The sequence below is a fragment of the Panthera uncia genome, assembly GCF_023721935.1.
Source record: "Panthera uncia isolate 11264 chromosome A3 unlocalized genomic scaffold, Puncia_PCG_1.0 HiC_scaffold_12, whole genome shotgun sequence".
NCBI lineage: Eukaryota > Metazoa > Chordata > Mammalia > Carnivora > Felidae > Panthera > Panthera uncia.
The window spans coordinates 1-10,889 of record NW_026057579.1 but is presented as its reverse complement, the minus strand read 5'-3'; the positions used below and the strand labels follow the sequence as shown (position 1 = coordinate 10,889).

General features: G+C 41.8%; 1 protein-coding gene across 3 annotated transcripts in view; it reads left to right on the top strand.

Moving 5' to 3' along the window:
• The window catches only part of SUCLG1 (succinate-CoA ligase GDP/ADP-forming subunit alpha), a 54,727-nt gene extending 46,084 nt beyond the window's left edge, over positions 1–8,643 (top strand). For all 3 annotated transcript variants that reach the window (XM_049652035.1, XM_049652033.1, XM_049652034.1), the window contains exons 7-9: positions 377–528; positions 6,636–6,824; positions 8,399–8,643. In XM_049652035.1, the coding sequence (XP_049507992.1) occupies positions 377–528; positions 6,636–6,824; positions 8,399–8,425 (368 nt within the window). In that variant the 3' untranslated portion in view covers positions 8,426–8,643. The remainder of the gene's footprint in view (positions 1–376; positions 529–6,635; positions 6,825–8,398) is intronic.
• Positions 8,644–10,889: the final 2,246 nt, after the last annotated feature.

The following is a 10,889-nucleotide window of genomic DNA, read 5'->3' as shown; positions in this document are numbered from 1 at the left end:
GGGGGGTGGGAGGGAGGGCAGGGTGGGTGATGGGTAGTGAGGAGGGCACCTTTTGGGATGAGCACTGGGTGTTGTATGGAAACCAATTTGACAGTAAATTTCATATATTAAAAAAAAAATAAAATAAAATAAAAATAAACATTTAAAAAAAAAAAAAAGGCAACCACCATTTAGCATTCATGTAATATTAGAAACAAATAAATGTAGCACTTTGTGATTGTTTTTAATGTCCAATGCAAGAGTGATGATACATTTTAAAACAGTGGTGAGAGGGGTAAGCAAAATAAGAAATGAGTTGAAACAACATTTCTAAGCCTAATTTTTGTGGTTCGTCCTTAAATTTTCTGCTGGTGTTGATATTCTTCAACTTTTTCAGGCATTGGAGGTGATCCTTTTAATGGCACAGATTTTATTGACTGCCTTGAAATCTTTCTGAATGATCCAGCCACAGAAGGCATCATATTGATTGGTGAAATTGGCGGTAACGCAGAAGAAAATGCTGCAGAATTTTTGAAACAACATAATTCAGTAAGCTTGGGTTTGGGTTTGGAAAAATATAGCTCCCTGCACATAGTAGACACTTCCTGAGCTAGTCGCTGCTGCACTGCTGTTGAATCTTACTTTCCCAACTTTGCTTTTGCAGAGGTTGCTAACGGCCTCCATTCATCCTCCGTCTCTATCCTCTTGGTTTTTCTCCTGGTTCTTCTCGTCTTAATTTTCCCCTGGATTTACTTTCTGTGCCTGTTCCTTAAGTGCGAATGACTAGTGTGTATAAACATCATACTTCATGCAGTTTCCAAGGCAGAAGCCTCAAAAGCATCTTTTACTTCCCTCTCATCACCTGTTTCCACTCAGTTATTACCAAGATCTGGCCTCAGTAATACGCTGAGATTCAGAGCATCGTCTGTTACTGCTCCCTTTGCTCTGGTTTCAGCTGACATCTTACCTCATTTGTACCGTGTCTGTAGTTTCTTCCTGATAATCTCTACTTCTGTTCCTCAGCCAGCACTCCCTCCCCTTCTCTCCTGGGCCATCCTGCTCATGGCCACCCAATTATCTGCCCTTCGGAAACGCAGACACCGGAGCCTCATGCCCCTGGTTTTATTGAACCATTACAGTTTCCCATTCCGTATCGGATGAAGTGTGGACTTAGCATATTATTCCAGTCCCTACACACCTCCCTAACCCTCTTCTCCAGCTCCGTGTCCCATCTGACATGCCAGTTGTTTTCATTCCCGCTTGCCTTCACCTGTTCCCTCTGCAAGGCATGCTTAATATCCGATTCTCACTCTGGTCTATGTCAGGGACAACAGGGAGCGGCATGTTGGTGCCCAGCCCAGTCCCCTCGCCCATGAGGCACCAGTAAGTGGTGGATAAGGAGAGAATAAATAGATTGTTAGGAGTTTGGTGTAAAATGTTACTAGAGTGTCTCGAATTCAGATAAGTTGTAAAGTTTCAAATTTAAGGAAAAACTGACTTCTCTTTAGGAAAGAGGTTAATATGACATTATTACCATGTTCAAGTGAATTTTGGAATGTATTTAGACCCAGCTCTGAATCTCTTGAATAGCTTAGAATTTAGTGTGAAAAGCTAAACATATACATTTTACTTCATTTCGTGTATGTTTTCTTATTCCTGGCTAGTCCTTATGGGGCTAATTTTTATTAAGGACCTACTGTGTTCAGGACTCTAGGTTGAACAGGTGACATAAAACACTTAGCACAGTACCTGGCACAGAGTGAACCATGTTATCTGCTGCCACCATTACTGTTTTTAGTATTATCATCATCATTACAATGATAGTAGTTATTGGTAAAAGTGGTGTTGTTTAATCTTGACCCTCTGAGTAAGATGTTTTTGTCCTTTTATGAGTAAGGAACCTGACACAGGAAGGTTAATAACTTGCCAGTGGTAGGTGTACAACAAATGAGCTAAGGGTGGGATTCACCCCCCAGGTCTGCCTGACGTGTCCATGATCTCATGGAGGGATCAGGAATTGGATTGCAGGGATTAAGGGCAAGGGTCAGCAGCCCCGGGCCTCTGATCAGACTACACTGACCTCATCCTGACTGGTCTTTCTGTTTTGGGGCTTTCATATTTCTCATTATTTCTGTATCCTATTTGCAGACTATACTTCCTCATAGTCTTTTTAATTGTATTTTTCTCTTCTTAAAACATTTTAAGTGACTCTTCTTTGTTTATAGGGTAGACTATAAACTTGTCTGACATTCTAGGTTCATCAAAATCTTGTTTCTTTCTAGTGCAGTATTCTCACTCTGTGAGTATGGGGACAGAGGGATCAAGTAGAAATTAGTGCCACTCAGCGGTGCCTCGGTGATTCAGTCACTTAAGCGTCCGACTTCAGCTCGGGTCATGATCTCATGGTTCGTGAGTTCGAGCCCCACGTCGGGCTCTGTGCTGACAGCTCGGAGCCTGGAGCCTGCTTCAGATTCTGTGTCTCCCTCTCTCTCTGCCCCTCCCCTGCTGCTGACGCTGTCTCTCTTTGTCTTTGAAAAATGAGTAAACCTTAAAAAAAAATTTAAAAAGAAATCAGTGCCACTCAAATATGAGATGCTCATATAACTGCAGAGCCCACATGTGAATGAATAATTGACCTGTAGACTCTTTTCTTTTTAATTCTGTACTATAGTAGATGCTGGCCATACAGAGCTAAGTGAGAACATAGTTCCTGCATTCAGGGAATATATAGTTTGGGAAGGGAACACATGGGAAGTCAGTCACAGCCACTGTACTTAGTGTAACAGTGGAGACTTGTTAAGGGCACAGCAGGGTCCCTGAATGGAAGATGATCAACCATGAGGGCATTTGTGGAGACTGTGGGAGGAAGAGTCGGAAAGGCTCATGGGAGAAGAGAAGACTTGAGCCAGGTCTCAGAAGTTAAGTAGAAGTTTGCCAGGTGTCCAAGGAGCGGGGAGAGCATTCTCGGCAGCGGAACAGAGGCCGAGCAGCCCGGAATTGCTGCACGGTGAAGAGCAGGAGGAGCGGTGGGAGACGAGGCCGGAGTAAGCAGGGTCAGACCACACAGGCACTGGCGTGCTGGCACCTTAGCACAAGAAGCAACCTTTCTAGTAATCGTTCACTGCCTCGTACTCACAGTTAAAAAACAAAACACAACTGACTTCATTTAAGAATGCCCTTGATGAAGCAGTGGAGATTATTAATTTTGTTAAATCCTGACCCATAAGGCAGTATTTTGTGATGAAGTGGGAGGTAAAGCAGCTTTCCAGTTGAGTTGTGAGCTGAACTAGCTGCTTTTTTCATGGAACACCAGTTTTACACTCCAGAACGCCTGGCAGACACGCAGGTATGTGGACTGGGGTGTTTGGCAGAACTTTTCTCAAAAATGAACAAAGTGAACCTGCCATGTCAAGGAAAACAATTTGTAGTATTTGTTGACAGTGATAAAATTTGAGCTTTCAAGTGAATATTCATAGTTTGGAAAAGTCACTTCTGCCACCGTGAACTGGATGACTTCCTCCTACTAAAGACTTTTCTAATGAGATTGATAATGATGAATATGGTTTGTTGATACTGAATGATGAAATAGATCAGCATCCGGTAAATGTACATAACTCAGTGAGCCTATGCTTTTCATCTGACCAGTGAATCTTACAAAGTCATTATAGGTAAAAGATCCATTCAAAGTGTAAGACAGATCAATGGATTTTAAAGTAACAAAGGACAGAAAGTTCATTGCTATGGTTTCGGATTCCAGCATTGCAACTAACCTTTAAGAAATTACCACTTGAAGAGGTTTGTGTAATATCAAAGAAGAATATCCACAATTATCTGACAGGCTATTAAAATTCTTCCCCTTTTCCAACCATGTATGTATGTGAGCTCAGATTTTCTTTTACTTCAGCCAAAATAATATATTATGATAAATTGAATGTGAAAGCAGAGATCAGAATCCATTTGCCTTTTATTAAATTTGACATTCAGGAATTGCAAAAATGTAAAATAATGCCACACTTCTGAGGAGAATGTTTTTTAAGATTGTTTTCAAGTTTTTATTTTTATTTTTATTTTTTTATTTTATTTTGTTAATTTACATCCAGTTAGTTAGCATATAGTGCAACAGTGATTTCAGGAGTAGATTCCTTAATGCCCCTTACCCGTTTAGCCCATCCCCCCTCCCACAACCCTTCCAGGAACCCTCTGTTCTCCATATTTAAGAGTTTCTTATGTTTGTCCACCTCCCTGTTTTTGTATTATTTTTGCTTCCCTTCCCTTCCCTTGTGTTCATCTGATCTGTGTCTTAAAGTACTCTTTTGAATGAAGTCATATGATATTTGTCTTTCTCTGACTAATTTCACTTAGCATAATACCCTCTAGTTTCATCCACATACTTGCAAATGGCAAGATTTCATTCTGTTGATTGCCAAGTAATATTCCATTGTATGTAAATATACCACATCTTCTTTGTCCATTCATCCATCAATGGACATTTGGGCTCTTTCCATATTTTGGCTATTGTTGATAGTGCTGCTATAAACATCGGGTGCAGGTGCCCCCTCAAAACAGCATACTTGTATCCCTTGGATAAATACCTAGTAGTACAATTCCTGGGTCATAGGGTAGTTCTATTTTTAATTTTGGGGGGAACCTTTATACTGTTTTCCAGAGTGGCTGCACCAGCTTGCATTCCCCCAGCAGTGCAAAAGGGATCCTCTTTCTCCACATACTCGCCAACATCTGTTGTTGCTTGAGTTGTTAATGTTAGCCATTCTGACAGGTGTGAGGTGGTATCTCATTGTGGTTTTGATTTGTATTTCCCTGATGATGAGTGATGTTGAGCATTTTTTCATGTGTCGGTTGGCCACCTGGATGTCTTCTCTGGAGAAGTGTCTATTCATGTCTTTTGCCCATTACTTCACTGGATTATTTGATTTTTGGGTGTTGAGTTTGATAAGTTCTTTATAGATTTTGGATACTAACCCTTTATCTGATATGTCGTTTGCAAATATCTTCTCCCATTCCATTGGTTGCCTTTTGGTTTTGCTGATTGTTTCCTTCGCTGTGCAGAAGCTTTTTATTTTGATGAGGTCCCAATAGTTCATTTTTGCTTTTGTTTCCCTTGCCTCTGGAGACGTGTTGAGTAAGAAGTTGCTGCGGCCAAGATCAAAGAGGTTGTTGCCTGCTTTCTCCTCAAGGATTTTGATGGCTTCCTGTCTTACATTGAGGTCTTTCATCCATTTTGAGTTTATTTTTGTGTATGGTGTAAGAAAGTGTTCCAGGTTCATTTTTCTGCATGTCGCTGTCCAGTTTTCCCTGCATCATTTGCTGAAGAGGCTGTCTTTATTCCATTGGATATTCTTTCCTGCTTTGTCAAAGATCAGTTGGCCATATGTTTGTGGGTTCATTTCTGGGTTCTCTATTCTGTTCCATTGATCTGAGTGTCTGTTTTTGTGCCAGTACCATACTGTTTTGACGATTACAGCTTTGTAATACAGCTTGAAGTCTGTAAGTTTTTATTTTTAAATGATATTTATGTAATTTCTTAGTTTTAATTTGAAATACAGGAAATATCAGATATAATTTACATAAACAAAAGTTTTTTGGGATTGTCAATTTTTGTGAGTGTAAGTGGTTCTAAGACCAAATGATTTGCGAACTCCTGGCCTGGGGGAAGGTGATCGTGCCTGAAGGAAGGCACTCAGATTCCACTGAGTTCAGGTTCAGCCTTTTACAGGCCTGTCTGGCTACCTTATTGCATCTGGACTCCTATTATGAACAGGATATTTTCATTCACTGTGAAATTTTACCATATATTAAAAAAATTTTTTTTGGTATCTCTTAATTGATTGATAATATTTTATGTTATTTCTTTAACTGTATTATAAGTCAAGAGAATTCCTGTGTAGATTTTTATTTTTAACCTCAGAATCTAGTATGGTGTTCTTTATGTATCTAGAGGTTGCATAGTAGAATGAATTTTTATTAAATAAAACTAGTCCTGATCTTCCTTAGACTTCGTAGAACTGCAGAGGACAAAGGGCCCTTGGCCGGCATTCTCGTTTAGCTGTTTCATTTCATAGATGAGGAATCAGAGGTTTACAGAGCTGATGTGTCTTGTCCACAGTCAACCAGCTTTAGTCAATAGGAAATTGAGTCTGGTGACTTCTCGTCCTGCATCTTTTCCAATCTACCTTCCACTTCATCTTTTTTTTTTTTTTTCTAGCAAACTTATTATGGGTAAACTAATAATGAATTAAGGTACAAAATCAGGTTGAAATAAAACAACCTGATCTAGTGTCTTAATTCATTATCACAAATTGCATAACTTCTATTTTTTTTTTAGTGTACTTTTATTTTTCAAATGAAAGAATCTTATATGTATTTGTAAAATAGCTTGTGGACAGCCAAGTTGAAGTTTAATACCTAAACAGACAAAACATTTACTCAGGATTCTCTTCCTGAGATTGTGTGAAAAGTCATGCCATCTCAGAGGAGAATGCAGGGGCTGCAATTACAGCTTAATGTTTGTGCTGCTTCTCTTAGTGAGGATGGCTGGGCCCTGCCCAAGCCATTTGCCATTTACTTTCAGACTCAGGAATTTGAAGTCCAGTTTTGGTCAACTTCTTCATTACAGTGTTTAAAATATCACTTTCCAGGGTCCCAAGGCCAAGCCTGTGGTGTCCTTCATTGCTGGTTTAACTGCTCCTCCTGGCAGGAGAATGGGTCATGCAGGGGCGATTATTGCTGGAGGAAAAGGTGGAGCCAAAGAGAAGATCTCTGCCCTTCAGAGTGCGGGAGTTGTGGTCAGCATGTCTCCTGCGCAGCTGGGAACCACCATCTACAAGGTGAGCCATGACAGTGACCTGAGGTCTCTGAAGTTACAGGCCTTCTAGCACGCGGCCACACTCACTGGGTGCCCAGAAACTGTGGCCCTTTCCCCTGGGTCTTATCTGTTGCTTTCTTTCTGGTGTACAACTCAACAGGCACCAACGGCTCTGTTAAGGCCCCAGTGTCCTAATTAGGCATGACTGGGAAAGACATTCTGATTTTAAAACATTTAACTTCTTTAAACATTGCAATTTGTTCTTTTGTGAGGGGCAAACTATGATATACAAGAAAGTATTTCAGATTCCATAAGTGCCATGAATTCCATTTGGGGTAGTACAGGGCATTGCCTTGCATTTCTTTTTTTTCATTGAGGGCCTTTGGGATATGGCTACCCTGATCTCATAGGTTTCTGTTTCTAGGGAGAGGGGTTGAAGGCTTAGTGACAAGATACGAAAACTGGATGAAGAGGGAGTTGATGGGGAGCAGGGAAGGGAGATCAAAAGACGAGGTGGGGGTTTCCAGATCTTGAGCATCTGGCTCTGGCTGTGTTGGGATGCCATTGTTTGCAGGTTGGAGGAGTACCTCTTAACCATATGCTTTGCTTTATCGTTTTAAATAGCATCTTGGTTTCAGATGTTCTAAATGATTTGTTATCTTCCATAATCTCTTTGCAATGAGTTTTAGCCTCTTTAAGTGATCATTTAAGGCTCTCTTTCTCTTTATTTTTATGATGGTTATAGCCTGGACAAAAAAGCAAAGCAAAAACCAAACATTTTAAACATGTTGAGAACAGGCAGCAATTGTATTCCCAGGAGGGAACCATGTTTTGTCTCAGTGTTTTCTGCCCTTGTCTTAGGGGTAATTAAATGGACTCCTTGTTTTGTTGAATCTTTGTGTTATCCTGTCTTTTGAAATAAGACACTGTGTGCTACAGTTCTGGGTGGTTAGTGAGTGTGTGAAGATGAAGTTTATTTAAAAGGGGGAAAAGCAAATGCTTACATTCACTTTTGAGACTTGCATTACCATTTTTCTCCAGTAGGTGGCAGCAGGCAACCACACATTGGTTTTATTCTAATTATTACAGTCTAGAGGAATGTGATTTTCTGTATTGTTTCCTTTTCAGATATTTCTGAGGTGCACTTGACATTCTGTTCAAACCTTAACTGAATCTGCATTTAGTCTCTTTCTCAGAGAAACGAAGCAAACCTGTTTCCATTGCCTTATTAAAAAGGCCAGTGTGGTTCATGTATGGCATTAAAGGTTTGCATAAGTAGTTGAGTTTGTCAACTCTTAATAATAATACTGCAGTAGAAAAATAAGTACAGTTCAAAGCTGCTCAGCCTCTGTGTTTGGGAGACATAAAGTTGAGCGTCTGCATCTAGTTTAGTGAAATTCAAGCTGACACAGCCTAATTTGAAAGCTGTTACATTGTGTTCAAGCACCTTCATCCTGCTACATTTCACTTCTGTAATTTTTGGTTGTTCAAAGGATTCTAAAGATAAGAGGTTTCAGAATCACTTTGACCATGAATGTGATTTGAATCTTAAATCTTTTTATCCCTTCTCTCTTCTGTGTCTCTCTGTTTCTGAAGGAGTTTGAAAAGAGGAAGATGCTATGAAAGGAGAACCAAGAAGTTGCCTAAACCTATGGAATGAATCATTATGGAAATATGAACCCGTGGCTGTTTGCGTCTGTTGTCCCGATTGTCAACCTGTGCGCCTATCGCTGGTCTGGCTGTACAGCAGAAAGCCAGAGCAAGGTTCAGAACGTCCTAGATTGAGAGGTTTCCATCGCATCGTATAGCAGACAGCCAATAAAGCTACCATTTGATTTGAATATGGTTTTGAAGCTTTTTATTGTTCCGATGAGGTGGGTGGGGAGGGTGAGAGAAGGGGAGGTGTGTGTGTTGGGGGGGGATATTTTGTGTTAACAGACTCTGTGGAGAACACTGTAACCAACTTTTGAGAGAATGAGGCTGTAAAAATTTCAGTACGGCATTTGTCTAATTATCTTAGACCCAGAGTAACTTTAGTTCTCTTTTGAATCCTAGTTTTCTCATGTATATATATAGTACTACTATCTTTCAGGATAGTTTTGAGAACTAGAGCATATAAAAAGGCAACTTGTTGTCAGTGCCATTATCATCATCATCATCATCATCATCATCAGGATTACAGGCAGAAGCCCATCTTTGTTTCGCTTGAGAGGTGGAAGGTCTTCAATAATGCTGTGTTTTCCTGTGGTTCTGCAGAGGGCTATCCCCTTCCCCATCCAGAGCCTACTTCCCTTTGCTTGCGAATTAAGACATCTGCTGCAAGGAACCAGGACAGTGGGTAGCCATCCTATACTTTTGTTTAAAGGGGAGCTTGTTAACAAGGAGCAATTCCAGTGGATATTCTCAAATTGTGTAACTGCCCTGAAGGAAAACAAGAGCTGCAAAAATAATATTAGGGAGGAGCCCCTGAAGAAAGACTGTGGGGAGGCCTTCCTGCGGAGGGGCTAAGAGTTGGGACCTGGAGGCTGAGAAGGTACCAGCCACGCAACAGGCCTAGCGCCCGGGAGAGGGGAAGAGCTCACCTTGAGGAGGCGAAGGGGCACTGGTCTTTGGGGGCAGTGAGCCCTGGGAGGAGCTGGAGAAGATTTTGGGGGTGCTGGGGAGACAGAGGTGCTTCTGGCACTCCCATGACTGTGCCCAGGCTGCTGAGGGCACAAAGAGCAGGATTTTTTTTTTAAATCTCAATACCCAGGGTTCATTGTCTTGCCACTTCGAAGGATGAAGAGGTGGACACAAAATGAACAGCGGGCAAAGGTTTTCAGAGTATAAGATTAGAAAGTAAGAACAGTATGGAAGCTCTCTTTAGAGAGAGAGGGCATTCGAAAGTGAATCCCCGCAGACTGTAGGCAAGGGTCCTTGTTTTATAAGGTTCTGGTTGGCACCCCCTCCCCTTCTCCCTTGTTCCTTCTCAGGTTCTGCCCTCATTGGCTGGACAACTCTAGGTGCTGGGTTGTCTATTCCTGATTGACTCGATTCCATCGTGTGAGGAGTCAGACTATGGTCATACTCATACCGTCCCTCATATAACATAAGTTTCGTGGTTTGCTTTTTTTAGTTAGGTATCTTGATTGTCAAATTCCTGAGGGGAACCTGAGGGGGAGTAGGTGGTATCTGTTAACGTTCTCAAGAGGAAACTTACACCTGAGGGGGTTTGCTGTGGTCAAATGCTCCCAGCATTGTTCCAAAATATGTGTTTTCCCCCCTGCCAGGGACCTCAAGTCCTAATCTTTCCCTCTATTTTATCCTATTTTTCCCTGTCATAGATGCAGGAGAGCAGTCAGCAGTTTATTGCATTAATGCCGCTGAGGGATGATGGTTTCTTGGACCAGAATGGTGGCAGGAGAGGGAGAGGAGGGTGGCTGTTCAGGTTGGAGAGATCTGTCAGGAATGAACTGGACTGTACCCGGTAAGTCATCGGACTTAGGGGGTAAGGATGAGAGGTGAGACAGCGCGTCAGTTTCCAGCTTGAGCAGCGAGACAGCTTGGGCCCTGGCTTGATAGAAAAGGAGGAAACTCAAGATGGGGTGTTGAACTTGAGCTTTCCTCCCTGTGACAATGCCAAGGAAGCCACGGCAAATGGAAGTCTGGGCACCCTGGTTTGTCTCTGTGCACGAGTCACAGAAGCCACAGGCATGATTAGAGCATCTAGGGAGAGGGAAGAAAAGGCCTGGGCCGTCCAATCTCTGAGCATTGCTATGCCATCTGGAGGTCAGACACCGAGACGGAGCTCGAACCTACCAGCTACGCCAAGAACGGTACAGCCTGCCTTCTAGAGGGCATGGCTATGAACTGGAGGTCTTTTTGATGCTGAATCCTCCTATTCAGAGTTCAGAGTAGCATCTCTATGATCATCCCATGAAACAGTCCTTCATTTCACACATCTTTGTGAGAATTTGGTGCCAGATTTCCTTTGGAAACTGTGGAGAGCAAATGCCAACTATGACATAGAAGGGGACACCAAGGAGGGCTTTATGATCCCAAACTGTACTTTTGAGAGGAACAGAAACATTTTCTGTGGAGTATGAGG